Below are 26938 nucleotides of genomic sequence, written 5' to 3' on the forward strand. Positions count from 1 at the left end.
CTCCATTGCCCTTCTCTGGACTTACTCCAGAATCTCAATGTCTTTCTTGTAGTGAGGGGCCCAAAACTGGACACAGCACTTGAGGTGGGGCCTCACCAGTGCTGAGTACAGAGGGACAATCATGCCCTAGTCCTACTCACCACACTGTTCCTGATACAGGCCAGGATGCTGTTGGCCTTGTTGACCACCTGGGCACACTGCTGGCTCATATTCAGCCAGCTGTCGCCCAACACCCCCAGGTCCTTTCTGCTGGGCACTTCTCCCGCCACGCTTCTCCAAGCTTGTAGCGCTGCATGGGGTTGTTGTGACCCAAGTGCAGGACCCAGTACTTGGCCTTGTTCAACCTCATACCATTGGCCTCAGCCAATCCAGATCCAGCCTGTCCAGATCCCTCTGCAAATCCTTTCTACCCTCAGGCAGGTCAACATTCCCACCTAACTCGGTGTCATCTGCAGACTTACTAAGGGTGTGCTCAAACCCCTTGTCCAGATCATTGATAAAGATATTAAAGAGAACTGGCCCCAATACACTAGCTCAGGGGGCTGGGTACTCTGGGTACTTTTGTGTCTACCTGAAGGAGGCGTCCTAGCTAGGAAACCTTACCTACTAATGCTTTCTGTAGATAGCATTGTACCCACTTTCCAGAGTGCATGCAGTCCTCTTTTTTTCCTTAGTGGTGGTGGTTGTTCAGGGTGTGTGTTTTGGGGTTTTTTTGTTTGAGTTTTTTGTAAAGACCAGTGAGGAAATTCAAGCAGAACAAGTGAGCAGTCTAAGCTGGAGATGATAAGGAATGTTCTGGTAAAGCTCTGGTTCACTGGAAAATGTTGATTCACTGAAACTAGTCATTCTTCAGAGCAACTAATAAGTAAATGAGGACAACACTCATCTGGAAAACTCAGTTTCATGTTCTCTAGCAAGCAGTCAGAGGGCAACAAACCTTTACTGCCCTCTGGATGGGAGGAAAATTTGGCCAAAACCTTTGAGTTCATTCCAGTGCAGATTTAAGATCTTACAAATTTTTGTGTGACAGGAAAATCATCTCCTGTTCTGACCTTTGCATCTTTATCTGCTTTACACATTAAACATTTTTAGAATGTGTCAGAACCTACTGTGGTACCTTCAATGAGAGCTGGAAGGCACGGCTAGAGTAGCTGAGAAATCAAATTCATTTAGCACCTTATCAGTCCCCCATCTCTGCCTGTGTAAACTCAGTAACTAAACTGGAAATACAAGTGCTAGTATGGGATAATTCTGACCCGCTGTAAATTATTTTCACCGAAATAGAACTGTCCTATATCAGGAATAGCCATCCCAGATTAAATGTTTTTTAAGTAAAATTCAGGTTTCTGTGCATATATGAACTAACATCAGTATCTGGCTTGTTGTGTATAGAGGCAAACTAGATGGCATTCAGAGGTCTGAAGATCCTGGAAGGTTCTAAAAAGGAACAGCTTTGATTTATAAAAGCTTGAACTCTTTAAAGACCTTTTCAAAATGGAAAGAATCCCTCAGTTGATTAATTAGTCCTAATTTATATTTAAAATTCTTCCTGATTGATTTTTTAAAGTTGACTTTTACTTGATTAAACAGCAGTCTTTGATTTTGAGATATTTGTGGCTCTGCAAATTCCCTACTTGATGGGAGCTCTGCATAAACACTTTTGCTTGCAGTAATGAGCTTGGCCGAGATGCTGAAGTTTGCTTCCTCCCTACCAGTCCTCCTCTCCCTGCCCGCAACCACACGGCAGCTCTTCCTCTTTGTGCACTTGAAAGTTAACAAAACCACTACATTAACATTATTCTTTTAGATATTCATAGTTATAGGATGCCATTATTCCATTTGCTATTCTAGTTCGAGGCTGGCACATTTATGGCGGAGATAAAATAATGAATTTAAATCACTAGTCTCTTCAGGGTAAAAAAAAAGAACACCCAGACAACCCCCCGCCCCCCCAACTTGTAGGTACTAGGGATAATAATACCCTGATTTTATCATGAGATTGTTTCTTTTGTATACACTGGCCAAGCTGTATCTGCTTGCCAGATCGCAGCGCTGGTTTTGCTGAAGGTTTTCTGCAACTTTCTGCACTTGAAAATTACACTACAGACCTCCCCTTGTTTCACAGAATTGTTTTAGGCGTACTGTTTTTACAACTGTTGAAATTTTTGCATTGGCAGTGTATTAACAATATATTAACAATGTGACAGCACACTTTCTAACAAATGGATAGCATGCTCTTAGGCATGTTAGTGTTTAAAATTGTTGCATCCTTTACTTTTTTTATCAACATAACTCCTCTGAGGACACTCAGGTAGTTGGTAAGTGTAGGGTGAATATTGAGTTTGGACAATAGAATTTTGGAGACTGAGGAACACCAGCACTGGGAGGATGCAAGCTGTTGCACTGAGTTCCTAAGATTTCTCTGAGTTGTATTTACTATAGGTATTTATGCAGGAAGTCTTCCTGCTTTCCTCCTTTGGCACTTAATGACAACAAAAGATATAGTAGCACTGATGAAACGGTATAACTAACAGTCTCACGGTGTCTTAGTTCAGGCTGTGTCCCTGTTCAGGCCAGCAAGGTCAGCACGGCGTGGATTCACTAGTGAATCTTTCTGTATGCTTCAGAGCAGGGTCTCCAAAAAATGCTATAGAGTATGCATGAGTTTGTGGACTGCGTAAACTTAGGGTAACCATGCCACTAGTTTCCTGTAAACCTTAATCTAGATAAAGCGAGTCTCTTCTCTTGATGCCCTGAATCAAATTTTACTATGAATTTCACCAAGGCCTATTCAGACTGGAATGGATTCTTGAAATACATGGAACTGTGATTTAAAGACATTCTTTCAGTATCCAGCCCGTCTATTATGATCAGTCCCGGTTTTTTAGGAGCTGTTGGCATATTCTTTGTAAGGGATTAGGTCGTTATTAAACTGTGCATGCATATGGTCAGTTCAAGAAAGAATCTGGTTATCTGCAGTTACCGTTAATTAGTGCTTGAATGCCGGTCCTCAGATAATTGCTTTAAATAATGTAACAGAATTAACTGCTTCTCTACTTCTGTGTGTTCTCTTCCCCATGATTGGGCTTTACTGATTTTTGTCTGCATGGAGTGGAAATTCTGTTCCAAGCAGCACTTCTTGATCTGTGTTTTCCAGTTGTATGGGTCGGGCAGTCTCTGCAGAATCACTGAAGCTCCCTTCTACTCACAGAGCAAGGTTCCTTTCTGTAGGAGAGGTGGGCAGTTTTGCATCCTCTCATTGTGTGAAGGCACCGAGTTGGGAAGCAGGGATAAGCAAGGAACTGGGGTGTTGCTGGGGGTGTGGTGTGAAGCCCCAGTTCTTCGGTGTAGTTACAGCTATGTTCCAAGATATTTGTCTTGAAATCTCTCAGGCTATATTTGTGATCATTTCTGTTTGGTTTCTCTTGGCAGTCTAACAAATGAACGTTTCGGGGCAGCAGTATCTGTTAAATTAGAGAATTTTTGCACAAATACACGGAAATCTAGCTTTGCATTTGATCTAGGCAGTACATTTTTTTTTTTATTATTATTAAATATGAGTCCCCATCAAAATAACCAACCAGCTTGAAGAGCAGTTTTAGCAGAAATAAGACAGACCTTGATTTCAGTGGTCCTGGGCTGTCTGGAAACAAAACCAGCTGTGGTAATTAGCTGGGAAATAATTTCAAGTAACACATATTTAGAAAACTTGACGTTGCTTAAGGAATATTTATGGGGACAAATAGCTCATCATCTAAGTGAATTGTTCCCTCACTTCAGCTGGGGATGTGAGCTGCTGCACTGCAGTGATATTGTCTGCCTTTGGTACTTTTTCATTGCTTTCCAATTTTAGCTGCGTTCCTGGATTGTCCTGGTAGAGGCTATTAGAGCACCAGGGTCCTCAGCACTGAGTCAAAACTTCCACCATATTCAGACAAAAACCTCAGTGTGATGTGGTATTAGAAGTGTTTATTCCTTTCTGCTGGTTTTGTGTTACGTACAATCTTCTGTTTCCGGTGATCACTGTACATTTGACAAGGTTCTTACATACCTTCGTTAAGCGTCCTCTCCTGGCTTCTATCTTCTAGCTCATCTTGCATTCCCAGTGAATGCAAGATTCTTTGATACTTATTTCTCAACTCTGGAATCTCATTAAATTTTCTTACCTGTTGGTTTTTGAACTTCTTTCCTCTCCATGTGAAACTGTCTGCACTCACACATGATTTATTAGTAGCTTAGAAGAAATTCTGCAGTTTGTAAGCAATCTGGTGAAGGATGGTTCACAAGATTATTCTGGAGCAAATCTCCCTCTGTGGATAAACAAACAAGACAAACAGAAGATGATGCTGAATAAATCGATAAAACACACAGACAAATTAGAAAATTCAGCCATTTTGCTGATTTTATCTCCCCCACACCCTCCTAATCATACATCACGCAAATCCACTCATTTGCTATTTTGTTGGAGTTTTAGTTTAGTTTCTTTTTCTGCATATGAAATTTTAGTTGTAAAATGCAGGCAGATCTAGATGATTTTTCCCCCCTTTTTGACATAATGTTTAAAAACTTATGAATCAGCTGTCGTTCCTTTCTACTGTTTTGTGCTGTTTTTCTTGTAAATCAAATTACTGTTGAAAATATCTCTTTTCGGTTGTCATTTGTATGTCCATAGTGTCATATCAGCAAGCCTCTCTTTCAAACAATGCTATGTGGAAAATTTCACAGTATACCATGGTGGTTGCAAAAGAAAATCTTTTATCGTGTTATCATCTGCTGTTAACATCTAGGAAGTTAGAATTTGTGAAACTGGAAAAATATGACTGGAGCCAAGATGTCTGGGTTAACTATGGCATGTAGAAGTCTTTCGAAACTTCTGGTGGAAATCATGCCCAGATTGGTAATACCTGGGTGTGTCTACAAAGACAGGGCTGCCAGACAATGGTAAAATAATTATATTTCTGTAGTTGTGCGAATATGCTCTTCTGTAACAACACGGTAAAGCGGGACAAAAATTACTCTTTTCCCTGTCACATTGCTCAGGTAGTGAACTTTTGGTTCCCAAGTTGTTTCTCCACGCAGCAGTGTACAGCAGCGTGGGCATACTTTTTCTTTTATTTGTCTTGTGTAGGGAAACCTTGTATGTCACTGAGGTCTGAAGACTCAGCAGTCTCCTCTTAACAGAGTTGGTGGTGTCAATCTAGTTCTTGGTGGTCACGGCGTCTACTAAATAAGTAGGCTAAATGACTAGCCAATAGGCTGAAAACACTAAATGAAAGATCCAGGATGGGCAGTGTGTGGGGTTGGCTCTTATTCTCCATGCAACTCTTGTAATACTGAGTGCAGGCGAATTACTGGCAGTCTTGCATTGCTACTACTTGAGTTTATAGCCTAATGGAGCAATAGAGGATTTTGGGGGAAGGGGATTAGCAAGCCAGAAATTTTCTGAAGCATCAAGTGAAATTAAACCCTTTTATTCCATTTAGAAAATGCAATTGGTTCATTATAACGCAAACAAGCTCAAACATCGCACCTTAGAGGAAAGTATTCCCTCAGCTTCCTAGCCTTAGAAAGTTATATTTTGTTCATTGAATTCTAGTTCTGTTATGTTCTCAGCAAGAGCCAAGCAGAGGATTAAAGTTCACTACTTCCTATTTGTGACCCACCCTCCTAAGACGCTGCTGTGAGGTAGTGTGTGAACCTCAGGCCGGTGTGTTCTGTAGTAGCTGTAGCCAGAGAAATCCATTTTTAGGCTTTTAGATTTCTGTGGGTGTGTGGCTCAATTCATTGCATGCAGGGCTTCTTTCTTATTCTTAACAGTTTTGTCCTGTATTTCTTCTATGTTTTCTCACAAACCAAGTCACCTTCAGTTGAACCTCTGTGGCATGATTTGGACAGAATGTTCAGAAAAACACCTCGTCATTTAGGACAAGAAGTTCAACAGTGTCCCAGTAGCCAAATTTGAACCTGTGCACCATATTTGCACTTTGAAGATATTTAGGTATGAAAAGAAGCCACCTGTCAGCTAGTTCAGTTCTCGAGATCTTTATGGTGCCCTTCTCATGAAATCATTGCATACCTAGATATATTTATAACTAACCTTGAGTGATATAGATCTCCAACTCTCTTAAGGTTTTGGTATTTAAAGTTCCAGTACTTGGTACTTAACTTACTTCCAATACTTTGATACTTAAAGTTCATGGCAGTCAATGAAATATCTGTTCTCAGGATCTTTGGTCCTAACGTACCTTCAGTTAAGCACCTAAGTATGCTTAAGAGCAGTTAGGTGACCAGGTAGGTGCCTTTCCACATATTTGTATGTCTAAATATCTTTGGAAATTTGTCTTTCAATTATATTGTAACAGGAGAACTTGGTGCAAAAACTAGCATGCCAGAAATTTTTAGTTTGTTTCCAACTGCTTAAACACTGGCATTGCTCTGACAAGGGTTTAAAAAAAGCATTTTGAGCATTGGAATGCAAATTAACATACCAAGCAATTAAAGTCAATTAAAACAGGATGCGGTGTAATTAGAAACAGTTGTGTTCGCATTTATATTCAGAGAGGTTTGATGTGTTGAAAGAAAAGAAAACAATTCAGGAAACTTTTAATGCCTACAGATGGGATGATGATACTAATAATGGCGCTTGATTTCTGAAATGCAGCATCCTCCCTCACCTCATGGGCTCTTGAGAAGCATGATAAAATGAGCTACTGATGCACTGGAATTAAGTGACTGAACATACTGGGACACTGGAACAACACCCAGAACGGTGGCCTTCTCTCCCCTCTCTGAACACCACACACACACCTATTGCAGTACGAGGGAAGCTTACAGTTTCGGCAGCCTCGTTAGCTGGATGAGCATTGTCACCCATAAACTGCCAACAGTGTCAATTGGCTCAGGAAGGGTGTATCCTTCCCACATATGCTTCCTTGGTGTCTCTTTTGTTGTTGTTCTGGGTATCTGCATTAGTATTTATTGCCAGAAATACTGAGCCAATTGTGCTCTATTTATATCCTCTTTCTGCATAGTAACCAGAAAGGAAGGAGAGTCCCTGCTCTTCCAAAGCTGACGCGCAACTATCCTCACGATAAAAAATATGCTAGAGGTTGTGGTTCTAGCACTTGCAGTAACGCTAATAGGTGTGGATGGGCTGTGGAAGGCATTCAGAAAAGTGAACAGAAAACTGTCGAGTACAACTCTACAAGCCTGGACGGCTGCTGTGGGATTACAGCCTACTGTACAAGGGTGCCTTTACCTGCCCTCTCCTGGGCATAGGGATGGGTGCTTTCAGCTCTTCCTTGATGGAGCTGAGTGAGGAAATACACCCAAAGGCAACTGGGAAGAAATATGCCTCTACAAAATTGTGGTCTCTTTGCTGATGTAAAATGTTTCAAGGCAGTGGCAGGATGCACAAGATAGCAGGCTGCACAAGCGTGATGCAATGAAATGTTATTCTTTAATGTTGTAACAGATGTTCAGGTGCAATACCTTCCATTTCATCAAATGATAGTCTCTTGTCTATCCTCTGTTAAAAGCAACTATTGACTTAAAAGAAGTAGAGAAAAATAGCTGGCAAAGAATTCAATACAGAAACATGAAAACCAGTTGCTGGCTACTGCATCCTTTCCACCCAATATAAGACTCAGAGCGGGACTACGTCCATTCCACGTGTTTCTTAACTCCTTAACTCCTTCTTATCTCCTTAACTGGTGATCCGTTTTTATTTGAAACCTACATGCGGAGACCAGTCTGTTTGAGACAAGGTCTATTTAAATTCAGCCAGTCATATCAGTTTGCATTTCCAATAATAGTCAATAAATGTAAACACTGGGATAAAGCTTTCTATTTTGCATTTTGTTGACCTATGAATTCAGGCTTCTGAAACCTATAGGAATATCATGGTTGTCTCCATTTCCTGGGAAATTCATGGCTTGTCTTTTCAAAAGGGTAAGACACCTGAAAGATAAATAGATGCTTATCTCCTGTTCAGGTCAGTGAGAGCAAAGTGGCTAAATATGTCCTGGGCAGCTGGACATGTTTAAAATCTGCCATGTGATTTTCTAGGTCCTCCATTTCTGAGTGTGCCAGCTGAGGCACACACAAGGTGATTTCGTGTTTGGGGTTAAATACTCAGCACGGTCTGAAAATCAAAATTCAGTTCATTAGTCATGAAAATGAGTTTGAGGATCCTTTCATGGGTGCATTCTCTGATGTATCTCTTTCATTTACATAGGCACGAGACAGGTAATGAACTTTTGAATTTAAAATGTGTATTTTTGAGTGCTGTACAGGTTATGTTTTTCACCAAATGATTTTCTCCATTCTTGCAGCTTGTTAAGTAATTTTGACTTGTGCTAGGCAGGTGTGTAAGACTAACATCTCATATTGGGGTATTTTATACCTACTTTGTACAGGCAGAAATGGCTATAGAGAGTTATGGAGACTTAAGTTTAAGGTATGTTATTATTTAAAGGAAATATTTATAGTGACATGGAATTTATCACTTTAATCCATCTCCAAGTTTGAGTATCTATATACTGCTCTTGGGTCTGTCATTGTAAAACGGGATCAATTCTGCTCAGTTTTTTCTTTGGAAAATAAGACTCCTTGCAGGTTTCTAGAAAAGCTCAGTTGTTCCCCATGCACAGAGCAAACTGATTTCTGAAAAAATGCGGCCATATATATGTGAAAGTAGAAATTGCTGGGCTTGAGCACTTCAGAAATCTTTCCTGAAGGTGCTTTGCATGATAAGGTTACTAGAGCAAATCACAAGGAGATGTACGTAGCATTTAACCTTTAGGTTTGATGAAATGTTTATTCCTCAAACACAGACATGCAGGCAAAGCAGTCTTATGAGATGACAGTTTAGTAATTACTAGTTGACTGAGAATTCATTGCGTATGTTGTTATATAATACATATAATGCAATTAAAGACTTGCTATTATGAGTCAATTTCCCTGGATCTGTGTTTGGAATAGTATGGGGTATCGTGTACAGGTACACTATAGCGTGCTGTCTGGAAATCTGTCACTAAGAGAAGTAAATCATGTACTTCTATATACTTAGAGAGAGACTTCCCAATCTCTCTGTGAAAAGGTGTTGACTTTTCCTACAAGACAGAAATAGTTTAGAAGGGAATATGTTTGGAGGACAAAATTCACCTGCACATACAAGGCTATCAGTAGCACTTTTCCTCCAGAAAAGGATTTGGTTTTTATCTAATCACGAACTGAATGTTGAAATGAGGTGGTTTTTTTGCGGTTGGAAGAAAATACTTCTCTAACGTTTGCTTCTTCTTGCTAGGTCGTATATGTAACAGCCACATTCCCCTATATCATGTTGATGATTCTCCTGATTCGTGGAGTAACACTACCAGGTGCTTCCGAGGGGATAAAATTCTACTTGTACCCTGACCTTTCTCGACTGTCTGACCCACAGGTAGGACCGTGGTCCGTGTATCTATTTTCCTCTTTGACTGGGAAAAACTGCAATAGTTTCTTGATTTTTGAGCCTGAATAGAGGTGATTGCTGGATTAGTTGTTCATTGTTAGAGATCTGGAATTGCAGATAGGGCGTTAAAGCCATCACTGCTTACATGTGTTGGAATATATTATTCTTTTGGTAGAAAATTACCTTGGCTGATACATCAAAATTTTCAGAAGTGTTTGGTTGCAGTTGCTGCTTCTGCTATTGAGGGGCAAGAGCATTGCTGCTCATTTCAACGGGAACAAATTTAACTAAGACTTCTCCATTTTTTGGTTCTTTGGTCATTCCAAATCTAAATCTCAGTCAAGATTAGTAGACAAATTAGTCATTCAGATGATTGTTGTCTTTGAAGCAGAAGTCTCTATGTACAATCAAAGAGGAATGAAGTACTCAAACCAGGAATTCTGTCTTTTTCATTGTTTCCAGAGTAGAGTTGGTCATGGAAATACTGGATAAAGTTGATTTTTTTCAGTGGCATAGGAGTACAATAAAACAGTTGTTATATATCATTTGTCTGATATCAAATGACACAAGTTCTACAAAATCTGATAGGTTGCAGACAGCGTTTCACTTATCTGGTTTGGCAATGTAAAAGACATTGTACAGTGTGACTCCTAAGGCTGTTACAATATTAAATGGATACTGAGATGGAGATAGAAAGAAAGTTTGGGAACATTTGTCAGAACTAATTTTTTTAACCTGCTTACTGAAAACGCATCAGCATGGGGGTTTTTTAACCCTGCTTACTGAAAGTGTGTATTTTTTTTCAAAAAACAATAGAGGAGACCCTTCAGGTTATTGCCTTGAAGCATCTGAAATGACTGACGCATGTAAAGTTCACTTTAAACACGTAATATTTCAACAAAAAAAAACAGCTACAAAGAAAAGGATTCATTTAAAATATTGAAAATTTTAGATGAAAATTTGATCGTGTTGCCACTTTTGGGCTTGACAGTGTTTCCAACTTTTTACATCAGCATAGATGGGAAGTAAAAGGAGAGTTGTGGATGTGGTGTTAGAACGTGAGTGGCGGGCTATGGCTTCCCCGCAGCTAGCTGCCTTAGAGGTGGCCTCAGGTCACCTGAGAAATTACCACATTAACGGAGGAATACAGCAGGGTTCTCTGACACAATCCTGGTTATTTGTTTGCAACGCGTAATACTGTAGTGAATATAGTAAGCCAGTCCAATTTCAAGTGAACCCCATGTATCTTAACTCATTTTAGCAGAGACAAGAAATTTGACTATCGTATGCTTATCTGAGAAAATGGATGATGTTTATTTCGTCCAGTTTTAACTAGTGTTTCACCCTGCTGTGTTGTGCTGACTACTAAAGTTACCCACTGCCTTAACAAAAAGTGTTCACCAAGTACGCTTTTCTTGTTCTACACCATGAGGCCCCCTCCACCTGTGCCGTCCGAGCTAGTAGGAATGCTTACACGCCAAGTCCTTCGCTTCTCCAGTGCTGTGTGAGAGGCCTGGTAACAGGATTTCGCCCCGCGCGTGGATTTTTCACGTGCCACTGACACCCTTGCTTCTCTTTGTCATTGAGGGGCGGCATGCAAGCTTAAGCAACATCATTGTCAGGCTACAAGGGGGTTTTATATGCCTATTTACTATACTGGTTCCATTTGTAAAGAAATACGTGGTTGCCCTGCCAATTTCCAAAGCCCATAGTATTAGCCTAAGCAGCCTGTGAAGTACAAAGCATTAAAAGACACGTGTGCGTCTATCTGTTTGTCCCACACATATAGCTCAGCTGATGCTAGGAAGTCTTTTGGGAAGGCTTAATGGATTGCTTTAACAACCAGTTGCTTTAACTTTCTTCTGCGTTTCACTGAGACTTTGAGTGACACATTGCTGTACTTCAGCCTAAGTGTTTTAAGCACCTCTTTGTAGGAAAGAAGCTGAGGTAGGATGGACTATAATAGAGATTGTGGACACTAATACAGGCAATTTAACTGTAGTATGCGTGATGAAGTGGTTTTAGAGAATTATTTGTGTGTTGAAAAAAATGTTATTTCATTGAATTTGGAATACTTTGTTGAGACTAATCAATTCACTTTTTGAAGAAAGACTGATATCTGCTCAATTTTCAAGAAATAAAGTAAGTTTGGCTTCTCAATCTTAAAAATAGAATTTGGCAAAATTTGTTTTATTAAAAAAGTAAAATGAAACTGGTTCATCTTTATTGCAACTTTCAATGGTAACAAGTAGATAGATATATGGACATTTCCCATTTTTGAAAATGTAGAACCTAATAATGTTCAAACCCACGAATTTTTGTATCAAAAAACCCCCCCTTCCATAACCCTCTTCTCAATTTGTTGTTGAGATTTTTTTGCCAAGAAGCCAGTATAGGACAACTGAAGTAACCTTGACATTTGTGCTTCCAGTTTTCATCTTACTCTTGTTTGTTTGGATTTACTCCACAATATCAAAGCATTATGCATGTGTACTAGCAGAAGTTGTTTTCCTCTTCGGTTGGAGGTCTGTTTAAATAATGTTCCAGGGAGACTACTGTGTCTGTATTAGGAGAGTGGTATTTGAACCACAGTGCCAACTATGTTTACTGTGGATTAAATAAATTAAGTTTCTCTTCAAGGCTCACTTTAGTTTGAAGTTCTTGAATCTTTTGTCTTTGTGTAATTTGCATTCCATGGTTCGTTATAGCTTTCTAAGCAGCTATTCATCTGTCTTTTCAGTTCCTCTTAGCTTTCAAGTGCTGTGTTCTCTGTTTCATTTTTATATTCTATCTTTTCAGCAGACTGAATCCTCTTGGTCTGAAAATGCCATCTTTTGTCCTGTGTATCTGTAGAACTCATACCAATCTCTTTTCATTATAATATGGAGTACTATATTTAAGCTTCAGAAATGCTCTGTTTCATCAACAGTAAGGTCTCTATAGCCTTCATGCTCAAATTGGCTTGAATTATGTCCTTCTACCCCACTCTGGAAGATACAGGTGCTGTTTATAGCTTAAATATGGGGTCTTTCCTGAGTAATAACTCTCGGAAAAAAAAGTATTTTACAAAGTTAATAGGATTGTTACAGTTTTTGTGTGCAAGTCTGACTCAGATTATGGTTCCGTTGTCCCTCAACAGATTTAAGTCGCTTAATATGTAATTGTGCTTGTGTGTGGTACTCACTGCTCCTTTTGGGGGGAAACATTTGGTTCTTCGTAATGGGATTTTCCAAGCAGTTGTGCATGGAAAAGGTTAAATCAGTTAGGGACTAGCAGTCGTACCGGTTTGATGGATCAATGGATCAGTTATGGTCAAAGATCTGGAAGGCACATGTATGTAAATGTAAACCCTGCTGTAGCAGTGGATTCTTAAAGCGAGGAGGAAAATAAAAATAAAGCCTTATTGTTTATTGTGTGCTTGTATGCTAAACTGGCTGGGTTATTGTTTTTTTATTTTACATAGAAGTATTGTTTTAATGAAGATATTCATTATAGCATCTGTAGGGGTGAACATTTCAACACAGTCAGAATTGCACTCTCCTCTGAACAGTTGGTGCTTACCAAAATCTTGAACAAATTCAATTAATCTGGGTTTTGCAACTGAATCGTACATGAGAATACATTTCTACGTGGAAAGAATACAGGATGTAGTTCATCTCTGATCTACTCTCATGTGAATGTTGAGCAAGACGAATGACAGGGCAAATTACATGTAAAGTGCAGGAAAATTTGACCCATCACAGTTAGGATTGATTTTAAATTTCTCTGATCTTTTATTTGCTGTAAGAAAGTGTTAAAATTGCACTAAAATGTCCGATGGCAGAAACATTTCTACAATTCGGCTCTAGTAGCTCAGCTATGAGAGTTCAACTATTAGGTAGCCATGACTGTGGAGATGACTGCGCAAAGCTTCCAGGTGTTTTCTGTGGGCGCTCTCACAGTGGGTACTACACCCAGTCTGAAAATGGCTTCCAGAAGGACTTTTTCCCTACATTTCCCTGGCACTGAAATTTGGTTGACTGGCTTGGAGCTCACTGGATTTTCCTTCCTGGAAATCGGTATCGAAACATGAACGCGCAGCAATGAGCATCACCTTAACCTGGAAAAACCCTTGCACTAGATAAGTCTTGTACTACAAAGATGACTCTTCTCCTTACATTGCCCTCCCTCTCAAAAATGTCTTTCTTGCTGCATTTTCCCGTGTGGCACTTAGGCTAAGTTTTCATGGTCTGTGTGTTTATAGACAAACAGAACATTTTAGTACATCGGATATCTGGTTTAGGGAAAACACTTTTTTGGGGGTAGAAAAATCACTAGAATAAATGCACATGTTGTGTTGTTGCTGGGTTTTTTGCCTGAAAATTGTACATTGCATTGCATACTCCTTAATTTTTAATCTGGCATAAGTCTATTTTGCTAGTTATTCACTCCTTCCATAACGTCTACTTAGAATGTTTGAACAGCTACATCAAATTATACTTTTAAAAAAGATGCTACTCGCCAAAGCCGTAAACAATTGCTACCTAATTATCTTAATTACAATATGCATATGTGTGAGAGACATTTGGGAATACTCTATAGGTGTAGAGATAGTATTTTCTTACGTCCTGTTTTGAAAATCCAAACTGGGAAAGCATTTGAGAATTTATCTTCCCTTAACTTTTTATTTGCAATGTTTAATAATGCAGAGTTGTTTTAGCGATGAGAGTTGCAGCAGTAATGCCACTTGGATTCTTTACTAAGAACTCTCTTCTTAGCAGTAGAGGAAATCACCCAGATTGATTCGATTTTATTACATGCAGCCTTGGAAGCCAGGAACTATCACAATTGTATCGCCACCTTGAGGCCGAATGAAACTTTATGTTTTCAAAGGCAGAAGAAAAGAAAAATTATCTCCTAGCTTTGGAAGTGGAGGAAACTGTTGCAGTTAAACAGAAGTGTTAGGTCTCTGTTTTCTTTAAAAAAACCCCAAATTGTAGAAGAAACTGTGATTTCATTTTTGGGTGGTTTCACGCTCAGAAAATCAAGGGAACTGTATGGATTCCTGAGGAGCGTTTTTCAGACCTGTACAGTGTATCTATCTAAGCATACTAATCCTTAAAATTGAAACCTAGGAATTTTCATATTTTGGCAGCGAAATGATATCTAATTGCTGGAGGATTTTTTGGTGCTTTTATTTGTTTGGAATGTGACAAGTGAGAAACTTGCAGTCTAATGAGAAACTTACTTCACAGGATGCGTTCAATGCTGGATGGTAAGCCTAGTTTTTAAGCATAGTACTTGGAGAAAGGGTTCAGAGGCACGTCACAGGTCCTAAATCTTACCAGCCTATTCATACCACTAAGTCTATTAATATCTTCAGCAATTTACTGCGTTTTTTACAATTATAAGGGTTCATGCATCCATTTCTTACAAAAAAACCCCCAATTAACTGGGAAAAAATAGTAGTAATGAGAGGAGGAAAATGTCCCGTTCCTCATGTAGTTCTGTTAACAGCTATGGAGTTTGCTCTTCTTTTTCCTACCAATTTCTTCCCATTCTCTGTATTGTTTGCTTCATCAGGTATTCACTTTCTGAACCAGGCAGTTGCGATGCACACGCATGGGAGTGGCAGTAAATTTTAAAAAGAGTGAAATGCCAGAAATTCCTATGAGGGCCATAGGTATGAGAATCCTTAGCTGAATTTACTACCTATAAAACTACATTTCCCACTTTACACATGTATCTTTGAACAGTCTTTGTTCATTTGATGTGGAGACTAATTTTCAAACTGTTCTTTCTATGAAAGGAAAGAAGCATGGCTGCTGATTGTGAGGCTCTCATGTTGCTGTTAAGTACTAATCCCCTACCCAAACTTTTAAAATTTAAACTTGAAAAAGAAGTAATTCTTCTCAAAGTCTGCTGTTTGCACCATCATTGTAGGGTAAGCACAGGATATAGACTGGCACAATGTTTAGAAACATTTTGCCCTACAATGCGATTTATAATCTCCACAATGAGGAGCTATTTCATTCTACTGCGCTCTATGGCTTTTGCATTACAAACTGATTATGTGGTTTTAAAGAATAGGAAGGCCAACAAATTGCTGTAGTACATTTTTCTTGCTGAAAGGGCAGGGGTGTTTAACAAAGCCATAAATCACTCCTGGGACAGATACTATTCCCATTTTCCCCAAAGAAAGACTAAAGGCAAGCCTGGGAGCACAGTTCATTTCCCCTGCTCAAGGGAACATACATACTGCTCTCTCGCCATCAATCTGCGCCGCAGTGACTGGGCACAGACGTTTCAAAAGGCATGGGCTGAAGACATTCAGTGAGCAGAAGACATCCTATGACAAAAAATTCCTCTCTGCGATACACGAAACAGCTTAATATTTGTTCACTGCACAAGTCATTACATTGTGCAAAGATTTTTTTTTAGGTGTATTTGTGCCTTCCCCACAGCATACTTAATGTAATTGCATACATCATTGGTAAGCTGTTAGAGTGTATGAGTGAACATGACGTGCCTTTTTATGCCTCAATATACAACTCTTTTTCAACGGCATAACATTGTGAATATTAATTTTTATGTAGCAAATGTGGTTTCAGAAGTCCAGTTAATGCTTGGAGAGTTATTTCAAGCCCTGGACAAATAGCTTGCCGCCTCCTCCCCATGGTCTTTCCTTGTGTTTCTTGCTACGGCTACCCAAGCGACAGCAAGCTGAGCAGGCAGCAGCAGATTTTGGCAGTTAGAAGAGACTTGGTGAAAGAATGGGGTAATGGGGTCATTTGGTAATTTCCCCGGGGCTTCTAGGCCGCATGAAACCTCTTCCAGCTATCCTTGCAACCCCTTAGCAACCTCAGCAATGGAGAGACATCATCTGAGTTTCAGGGAAACTCTAATTGCACTTTAATATTAGGCTTTATGGCCAGTGTGATGTGCCACTGGAGGGAGACAGGATCCACACATTAGCTGAGTGTATTGGCATAACAGGGAGAGATTTTTCACTGTTTGCAATGATGCCACCTGAAAAGAAGTGCTAGATAAACTTGAAGAGCCATTTTGTGCATAAATTCATTAATGTTCTCAGGAACATTTAGGGAATTGTGGATGCTATCAATGACTGCAGCCTGTCAGCTGCTCTGGAAGTCAAGTCTCCTTAGCAAGAGAAAAGCTGCTGTTAAGAATTCATTTGTTTCAGATGAAATTAAAAATTGGTACCAAAAATACTGTGATATATGGATATTAATGAGGGAATAATAATCAGAGACCTTGTGCACAGTAAGGATAGTCAGTAAGTGAAGCAGATAAATATTCCACACTATTTCTGGGACAGTCACGAGTGGGTATATAATGCCATATAAATAGAGGCACTGGAAATACATAGTTATTTTAAGAATTGCTAGCAGGATTCTTGTTAATCCTGTTATTCCAGAGGAATGAGAAAAAAAAAGAAAAAAAGAAGATTACTACACTGTGCAGCTTGCAGAAAATCTGTTATTTACTGTTTAAAAAATTGAGTGCTCCTAAAGATTTTTCTTTGAAGACCTGTACAAAAAGTGCTTTCTAATCCCCCAGACATTTCTGAGACTCTTTTTATTTCTATGCTAGAACTGGAATAACAGTTGAATTCTCAAAAAAATCCAGTAAAAAGCAGGCTGGGCAAAAATCTGCAGAAAAGTAGTAATGGCTGGCGTGTATCGCGTACAGCCCACAGCCTACCCCGGGAGAGATGCTGTGCTGTAGGGGCTGACTGGGAGCCTGGCAACGTCTCTACCTAAGGCTTTTACAGTAAACGCACTGGGGTTCCCACACGTTTTTTCCTCAGAAGTAGCCCAGAGGGGATTGGTGCTGGAGTTTCTCCCCTGAAGGTGTTCTCTGAAGGACTGGAAATACAAAACGAGAAAGGAGCAGAAGAGGTGCTATAAGTTGGGGACTGCATTGAGCTGTGGGCTATGTAGGCGTTTTATAACTACCTGTGCCTTACGCCGCTCCTCCCTCTTCCTACCATGCTTTTTGTATCTGCCAGCACATAACTTGTATGACACTTGTGCGTACATGTGCAATTTATTTACAAGGGCAGTGTGGGAAAGGGAGAAAAAAGTGATAGAAAGCCAGGCGAGGGAAGCTGGGAGAAGAGGTGAGAGGTGACTGGTGACAGTTGCTGGCTCACTGCCCTAATGTATGTGGGAAAACAACCTGCCTCTGCCGTCAGGAACCGTCCCCAGCTGCCGGGCAGCTGGCAGCAAGGATCCAGGCCCAGCAGAGCAAATTGCAAAGATGAGGAGATGTGTGTATTGACAGATGTGACTTTCTGATGCTCTCTACTCTCAAAGTCCATGCTAAATTGTTGACTGTTCCTTCGTTATGGATAAAGTAACTCCATTGGATTCATATAGTTTTTGTTGAGGCTGTTGAAGCTGGATGGATTGTCAACTACTTTACCTAGCATTGCATATTTGTTTCTTCCTTGTGCTTTATGAAATGTTTATACGTGCACACATACATATATACACACAAAAGTTATATCATCAAAATTGCCCATGAAGGTAAATGGCAGGTTGGGATAGTCAACTTGTTTTCTTAACTTCATATTCTGCTGTCGTGCACTACTACCTGACCTGGGGATACAGTTCTCTTTTTTTTTTTTATCTGAAATAAGAGTCTTTTAAGAAATAGATGTATTCCTGTGTTAATGTTAAATTCCAGAAAATTTTGTAATACGGGATTTCCTGCAAAGGTCAGCAATGTCTTTAAAGATATCTTCCTTAACTCTGTTCATAGTCTTAGATTTCCATGTGTTAACGTATTTTCCCCTATGGATGTTTATAGACAGCTACTTTAAACACTGAGGCTCAAATAAATGGAGCATTCTGTGACCATTTGCACCAGAATCCTGGCTGCAAGAATATCTTTTCATGCCATCAGAGAATAGAGGCAATAACATGTGTTTTGTCACACCAGTGCCAACCAAACACGACTGCTTCCATTTAGGACTGTAAATAAGGATAAGAAAGAAAGCATCTGACTGTCATAAAGAGAGAGACAATAAAATGCATTGAGTAGATTTGTTACCAACTTAGCAGGAAATCGTCAGATGTTGATGCAGTTTGGGACAGGGGTTCACCGATCTTTCATTTGTTTGTTTATTGTCAACCCATGTGAACTTTGCAGAGAACATGTGAATCAAGAAAGCGCAGCTGAATTTGTAAAGAATGGGAGGCAGGATCTGGTTCCTGGTGATTTTGCACTGAGGTTCTGTGTTCACATATTGATACTTTAGCAGAACAAACACAAAACATTCCACACAGATCAGAGCTTTAAAAAGTACGTCTGTTTAAAAGAAGTATTTTCCTTGTTCTTTTTACATTTATTATTATGTTTCGAAAGAAAAGATTTAGGAATTAAAAATCAAACGCTTCATTTAAAAATAGAGAAATAATATTTGACTTCTCAAAATAACCTTTCAGGTTTTGACCAAATTGTTTTAGTTTTTAACACAAATTTACAAATAATGTAAATTAAACTGAATCTTCATTCTTCTGCAAAATGAAACATTTGATCAACGTCAATAGTTTCAGTGGCTCCCTTAGCGTCAAGAAGTGCAGGTCCTGAATAAAATTCCTAAATGGCATTTTTTTAGTCTAGTGCCTTTTTTATCTTGAACTCAGTTTTACTTTAAGTTTCTGCCAGCTCTGTGGCATAACTGAAAGGTTTTTCATTGCCCAGCTCTCTTTAAAAAGGACTAGGCTCACAGCAGAATTTTAGTGAATGCTGAGTGGCTTGTTTACTAAAATTTGCCAGATGGGTATACAGTTCCTGTCACTCTAAAAACAACTCATGCTTTTAAAATACTCTAAATCCCTCTGTGTAAAATAATAAAACAACCCGGTGACTCTGAGGGATGTTCACAAAAAGGTATAGTGGGCGCCGGCGCTTTACCAGCCTGGAGGTCTAAGTGAACTTGTTTCTCCATCCGTGAAGGTGAGCAGAACGTAGGTGGAAAATGATTGCAGCAGTTAAAGGACTGAAAAAGGTATAGTTGGGGAATGAGCCTTCAGTGAGTTACTGTCTTGTGGAGGAAGGCAGAAAAGGTGGCACATAATTAGGGATTACAAACGAAAATGATTTGTTCTGTATCTTGATCTTCACAACAAAGTAGATAAGGTGGTCCAGAGTCGTCCTATGTAACATTACGTGTATAAGTGGCATGTGTAAGCGAGGTTCTGACTTTGCAGACGGCTGCCTCTCTCATCAGCGGAGAGCGAAAGGTGTCTTGGAGGTGTAGTTTTGTCACCCTCCATTTGCATGAGTCTTATAAATTGCTTTTTACATTAATTCTGTAGGGCACCTGAAATGACCAAAGTCTTACAGCCAGTGCAGAGACTGGTACCTCAGCTTGAGTGAGAGAGGCAGAGGCTGAATAACGTATGAGCCGATTTACTCTTCTGGATATTTTGAGACTGACCAGGCAACGATTTTCAGTACTGGTATATCACCGATAACTGTATTTTTGTATTTATATAACTCCACTTACCTGCAGAATTTTAAATAGTTTAGGTGACAAAAAGGTAATATACATAGTCACTGAATAAGTCAGTTGTTAAAGAATCCAGCCTGTCAAACACAACTCCAAATAATAAAATATTAATATTTCTCTCTCTTTAGGTCCAAGAGGGGTCGGTTGGTTTTGTGGTTTTTTGGATTTTTTTTTATACACTGGCTTAAATTTTTGCTTTAGCTGCATAGTCATACAGGTGCAAGTAGAAGTAAGAACTGGGTGCATATTACCAAAATATGGGTTTGAAGAATGCAATGCAAGACTAAATGAGTTAGGAGCAAGTGGGAAAGGGGAAGAAATAAACAAAAACATGGTCCTTTTGTCTTCTTTCCATCCTGTTGTACTGAGTACTGTAGATTGGAGGTATCAGACAGAAGCAAATCGTCCTTCAGATGGAGGGGGAACATGAAAGAAGTGATTCTGAGGGACAGACACAGCATCAGAGATGCTTGTATGTTGGGACGACCTATGCGTCACTCTGTGCTCCTGGTTGGATATGAGGAAAAATACCTACCAGCACATCAGCTCTTTGAACAGTAGAGATAAGCATTTTAAATAAGCCTAGGATATCAGCAGTACAATGTTTGTTTCCTGAATTAACTTCTCCAAGACAAAGCCATCACAGGGAAGAGATGACAAGCTTATGGCTGGAGGTCTAAAGCAAATTTGCTTTATTACTTTGCCTATCTCTATCCCCCCTTGCATTTATTAAAATTATGTAGGGAACTCATTCTGATTTTTCTATCTGTTGAGCCCCTTATGGGGCCCAGCGTATCTATGTAACCCCTTATGGATGTTGTTAGTAGCTCCTTACCTAGTTTAAACTGTCAGTTGGAGTCTCAGCGACTCATAACTGAGAAACACCAGAAAACCCAAAATGCCCTTTAAAAAAAAAAATAAAAATCTGAAGATCTGAGATTGATTGGCTAAGATGTTGCTTTAAGCTTGCTAGAGGAATCTGAGATTCTTGGCACATAACACTGGGTAGGTGCCAGGCTCTTGGTCTGGTTCCAAGCAAATTCCAACGACCATTCACCAGTAATTAACTCTGAGATACATAGTCAGATGGTACATACCAAGTTATCATCTTTGCATCAATGCTGTGGTGCCCTGCCCGTTGCAGAGCTGTGGTGATGCTCATTCATCCACAGCATCACATTTGTCCAAGTCCACAGAACGAGTCGATGGCTGGTCTACCTACCCTTAGGTACCAGCCCAAATTCCTCCCTGGGAGTCTTGGTCGCACACCCTTCATAGCAGTGCTTGCTGTCTATGGCAGGTGCCGCAAGGCTTCCCACCTCCAGCTGCCCATTACATTTAGGATTGGAGGCTTCTGACTTGCATGCAAGTTAAGAGTATGGGGAGAGATGAATTTAAAGCTTAAAAGGTTAGTTTAAAGTTAGTTATTCCATGATTCTACAAAATGCCTAAGTTAATGACTATCACTTGCTCAGTACTTAATCACTGATGAAGTTCAAGGAGGAAGAGGCTACAGGACAAAGAAGCAGAGTCTCTGTTTGTGAATGTGGAGTCTTTGAGAGTGCAGTGAATAAATATATATGGTTTTGAGGGACACGCTCACTGAGGAGGTGACTGTAATGCTCAGTATTCTGACATAGTGTATTACCGGGCAGTGTTGCTACAGAATTGATATTCTGAAGGTCTAGCTGTGAGGTAACCTTAATGGCTTCTTACTTTTCCTTCCTAGAATATTTTGATGGAGAAAGATAAGTAATACGTAGCCTTTTGTTTTAACTCATTTGGGTTTGCTGTACACAGTGGGGGCATGCCCATTTAGCCTTAATTGTTGCTTAAAGGCATTTATTGTCTTTTCATGTCTACGTACTTCCTTGGGCTGTCATGCAGACAGTTCTGCGTATCCTCGACTCATTCCTGTTACTTGTCTTCTGCGTTCAAACAACTGGGTAAAATTATTTGTTTGTAGTTTGAACGTGATTGTACAAAACATCAGGAAGTAGGGCACCAAACGCCAAAGCTGTACCCAAGGTAGGGGCTGAGATGCTCTGGCCCTGAGAGTTTCTCTGCGAACTCCTGAGGCGGAGGGATACAGTTTAAAGCCTGTTCCGTACCCGTGACCTGCAGCCAGAAGGTACGTGGTAGGGGGAGGAGAGGTGGTGGGGCTCCCAGGCTTCCTGTGCGGACAATGGAAAGAGAAAGCCGCCTCTGGAGAGCCTTTCCATTGCATTGTACTCAAGTCATTTGAACATACAGTGCCATGTAACATTTTGATACGGTGTAACTAAGTAGAATAAACGTTTGCTGTAGTCTTTCCCTGAGCATCTGGGTTTGGCAACCGTTGCAAGAGGGCAGCGGGTACCTTTGCACTGATTGAGTGTGGCCGTACTTTTCTTATGTGTTTATATCCAAATATGTATCCTTTGTACACAAGCAGCTAAAGTGAAAAATGGTTCTGTTTGACTGTCTTGATAGTAATTTGAATCCTTTCCATTCATGGTCTCAAGTCATATTAAACAGAAAATGACAGTTCTCAAATGAAAAGAAGACTTAAGATACTTTAGTAAAGCGGTTAATGCTCTAAATTAACTCTACGGCTTTTCTTAGTTTTCAGGGGCAAGTTGTGCTGAGTTAGGATGGGATTATCCACATGTCTAGCTTTGTTGAATCATGAGTGACTAAAATGTGATTGAATTAGAATAAAATTATATACTTTTTTGTTTGTCATTTTGGGTTGTTGACCTATATTGTCTACCAATATTTGAAGGAGTGTGTTGCACAAGATCTCAGTTCTTTATATTTTGAGATTACTACTTTAAAAAGATAATTAACTTTTTATTACTTGTTTTGCCTAAGTATTCAGCTTTTATTAAGCTTGTGAAGGGCAATGTTCAAATTATTATGCAGACAGCGTGAAATCAGTGCTGTCTTCAGTTAAGCATTTATTTGTGTAACAGAATGATAGGTGATAAGTTGTCACTTGGCAACTTTAATTGGTTTATTAAATACTGGTTTTAGTTGAGGGATTTTCTAGAGATATTCCTGCTATATTTTAAAAACATTTTCCACTTTTCCTTTTCGTCATTAGGCAATAACTATTTTTTAGAATAAATAAACTAATAAACTACAGTAGAGGTACTCAGTAGATATTAGCTGGAAGCTGGATCACAGTTTTGGTGATATTGTAGAAAATTAAGTAGTCAGAATGTTTTTTCAGAGAACTGTATCGTATTTGTGATGCTTCTTAGAAGGCTGGTCTGCTAATTAAATAGCAATGGTAGCTCTATAGGGCAGTATATAGCAAACAGTCACTGGTGGGGTTTTTTTTGGGGGGGAAGCTTTTACACACAGTCTGACCTGAAACTGGAGCACAGTCCTCCCGGTTCTGCAGCCAAGAAACCATTCCCTGTTTGTGTGGCAGTCAGCCAGTAACTCAGGAGGTCCTACTGGAACCCTGCCTTTGATTTGGCAAAAGTCTATAAAAATGGAGATGTAGTGGGTTTAGAAAAATACAAAAGAATGTTCTATTTCACACAATGAATAACTAAATGGTCGAACTCACTGCTAGAGGATGTGGGAGGCCGAAAGTATAAATTCATTCAATTAATTATGGGTAGGTCAATTGTGAACTGTTTAACACAAGAGTCCAAATACAACCTGGGGTTCCAGCTTTTCTCCTGGAGAATTTCTGCCCAGCTTCTACTGGCAAGTTCCCTGTCCTGGGGTGTCCACCCTGCTGGGTGCAGTCTTCCGTGTCTGTACCATAAAATAAGATGAAGTACATGCCAGCTAGTCAGAACATGTTTATTTGAATAGAAAATAACCCTTTAGTGGCTGACTACTACAGATTTGTAGTTGTCTGATGTCTTTAATTTTTTGATAGCAGTTATTCATTGTTTTCATTATCCTACGCATCAGTTGGTGAGAGAAGTTGTGCCAGAAGTTGTATAGGCATGGAAACATAATAATCCTTGTTTGGGTACTGGCATTATCAGCTGAGAAGTGAAGAGAGTTACAGAAATAAGTGTAAGAAAACAATTAGATAATGGTGAATAGAATGGACAGTCAAGTCCAACATGCTAATCTGTTCTGCAGAACAGGGAGCATTAAAGTAAGCATCAAGCAATATGTTATTTGCTTGAAAGTACGTAAGATGGTGCTTTACATACAAACTTACCTGGAACAAAGATCATGTAGCCCAGCGTGCTGTCTCCAGCAGTGGACCTAAGAGGATTCCTAAGGGAATACATGATATTTGTCCCTTGAACTCTTTGGACAGCCAGGTATTTTCAGCTCAGCTGATTTCCTGAGGTCTGTGTGGCTTTTAATGTTCAGAAATCCTCAGTGGATTTCCCTTCCATGTAGTTTTCTGAACTCCCCTAGAGCCCATGAAGACTTTTAGTATCCCCAGCATCTCTTGGCAACAAGTTCCACAGGTCTGCTAATTGTATTAGGAAGAGCTACCTCCTTTCATTCCTTTTGAACTGGATTCCTAGAAACTTCACCTGATGATTCAAAAGTTCTTGAACTGGAAGAAACAGTGAACATAGTATCCCTAATCTTTCTTTCTCATTCATGACTTGTTAAAGTGCACTGACATCCCACCTCAGTAGAAGATGTCCTAGCCCACTCAGTCTGTTCTCACATAGAATCACAGAACAGTTGAGGCTGGCAGGCAACTTTGGAGATCTTCTAGTCCAGCCTCCCTCTCCAAAGTAGGTTCGACTAGAGCATGTTGCTCAGGACCATGTCCAGTTGAGTTCTGAGTATCTCCAAGGGTGGTGACTCCACGAGCTCTCTGTGGGCAACCTGTGCCAGTGTTTGATTGCTCTCACAATAGAAGTTTTTTCTTTTAAATGGAATTTCCTGTGTTTCAGTTTGTGCCGGTTACCTCTTGTCCTTTCATCAGGCACAAGTGAGAAGATGCTGGTTCACTCTTCTTTACTCCCTCCCATTAGGTATTTATACACATTGTTCCGATCCCCTGAGTCTTCTCTGCTCTAGCCTGAACAGTCCCAAATCTCTCAGGCTCTCCTTCCATCTTAGATGCAACAGTCCCTTAATTGTATTGGTGGCCCTTCACTGGACTTACTCCAGTATGTCCATGACTCACGGTCAGCTTGTCCCTTAGGACCTTCCAGAAGGTTGTCCCCTAGCCTGTATGGATGCATGGGGTTGTTCATACTGCAAAATACAGAGCTGGTTTTGGTTATCTGTTTCGTCTTTTTCTTAGCCCTTTCCAATTCTATTGTAACTTTTTAACGTGAGGAGACCACAGTGAGAACTGTATGGAGTATTCAAGATGTGGACAAATGATGGATTCAGTGGTATAATGCTCTTCTCTTCCTTAGTATTCCTTGTGGTTATTCCTTAATAATGCCTAGCACTTAATTTGCTTTCTTGAGCACTGCTGAGCACTGTTGGAACTATCTAAATTAACTACAAGATAATGCTTCCAAATCAAAATTATCAGCTAAGAGCCCATCATTTCATAGGTCAAATCGGAATTGCTTTTTCTTGTATATTTTACTTTAAATGTAATTGAATTTTATCTGCCATGTTTTAAAATCTTGTTTTCCAGCCACGCCAGTTCGTAAGATCCATCATCATAATTGGCTGTCATTCTTGCTGGTCTGGGTAACTTAGCGTCTTCTCTTTTAACTATCATCTTTGCAAGTCTGACTAACTTTGTGTCACCCTTTTTTTCCCAGCGACTTGTGAAGAAACTAAGCAGCAGAGGCAGAGGTCATTGTAGTATTCTGTTGGCGGCCTCCTTCCACTGTAAAAAATACTCCTTTACTCTGATGTGGTGTTTTCTGTCTTCTCGTCAGTTATATTTCCAGCAACAACTTTTGTTCTTGCACTACGGGCACATTCCTAAAGAGCTTTTGGTGACAGATTTTTTCCAAAATGCTTTTGAAAATCAAAATAGGATTCCACGACCTTCAACCACATGGTTGCTGACCACTTCCAAAAAATTTAGGAGGGGTAATCTCTCTTGGTTGGTGTTTATCTTTCCTGCAGTTTCTAAGCTTTACCAGCAGCTTCAGTCATGTTTCCAGCACCAAGTATAAAACGAACAGAAGGAGCAGAGGGAACAGGCTCTGGAAATAGAGATGAATTCTGCACTGCTAATGCTTTAGAAACTTGATTGGTTTCTTAATTTTTGAAATGCAGTTGCCAGTGGCACAATTCCAGCAGCTGGGCCAGAATCCAATGGTGAGGTGCCCACCCGCGGCACTATGCCAGTGTAGTTGAGAAGGGGAAATATGTTCTTCACCTCTGGGCAACTCAACACTGCAGACTTTTGCTTAATTTGCCTTTGGGCTTTTATGCTTTTGGCAGTGGCTGGCGAAAGGCAATGCTGTGGGTCAGGAAGCTGTGCTCTTATGACTGCTTCTCTCTGCTTTCCATGAAGTGTCAATGGAGACAGACCATTTTCTTACAATCACTTGCTGTCTGCAGTCACTGAAAGAAGAGGTTGTATGAGTAGAAACTACAGCCATAAAAAAGATTATGGAGACTTAATGCCATCTTCCCCAACGCAGTTGGAGGAAGGCAGTAATTTAATCTGATCTATGCTGGGAAAGTGTGAATCAAATGTTTAGTGCATTGATTGCCCCAAGCAGCCTTCAGTGCTGGTGCTGCTACTGTAGAAAATGCAAAAAAACAAACAAGAAAAAATACGTAAAAATGAAGAGCATGTGTTGAGAGAGAGCTGTTTCCACTCTGGCTGCTCGCTCTTTGTATGGATGGTGTCTCTCAGTCTCTGGACACCCCACTCTAAAGGAGAAAGTAGGGTTATTAGATCTCAGTGCAGAATGCAACCTGGGAAAAAAAATATAGTATTGGTATGTAGAGGCAAACCACTGTCATATATGCCTTCGACACCCACTCTACAGTCAAAGACAATTCTTTTTGCCAGGAGTTAATGAGATCTTTGTGTATGTGTGCAAAGACAGAAT

General features: G+C 39.9%; 1 protein-coding gene across 2 annotated transcripts in view; it reads left to right on the plus strand.

Annotated features, from left to right (window-relative positions):
• SLC6A11 (solute carrier family 6 member 11) overlaps positions 1–26938 on the plus strand; it is a 107822-nt gene that overhangs the window by 44597 nt on the left and 36287 nt on the right. For both annotated transcript variants that reach the window (XM_054216547.1, XM_054216548.1), the window contains exon 7: positions 9308–9442. In XM_054216547.1, the coding sequence (XP_054072522.1) occupies positions 9308–9442 (135 nt within the window). The remainder of the gene's footprint in view (positions 1–9307; positions 9443–26938) is intronic.

Source organism: Rissa tridactyla, chromosome 10 (assembly GCF_028500815.1).
Source record: "Rissa tridactyla isolate bRisTri1 chromosome 10, bRisTri1.patW.cur.20221130, whole genome shotgun sequence".
NCBI classification, from domain to species: domain Eukaryota; kingdom Metazoa; phylum Chordata; class Aves; order Charadriiformes; family Laridae; genus Rissa; species Rissa tridactyla.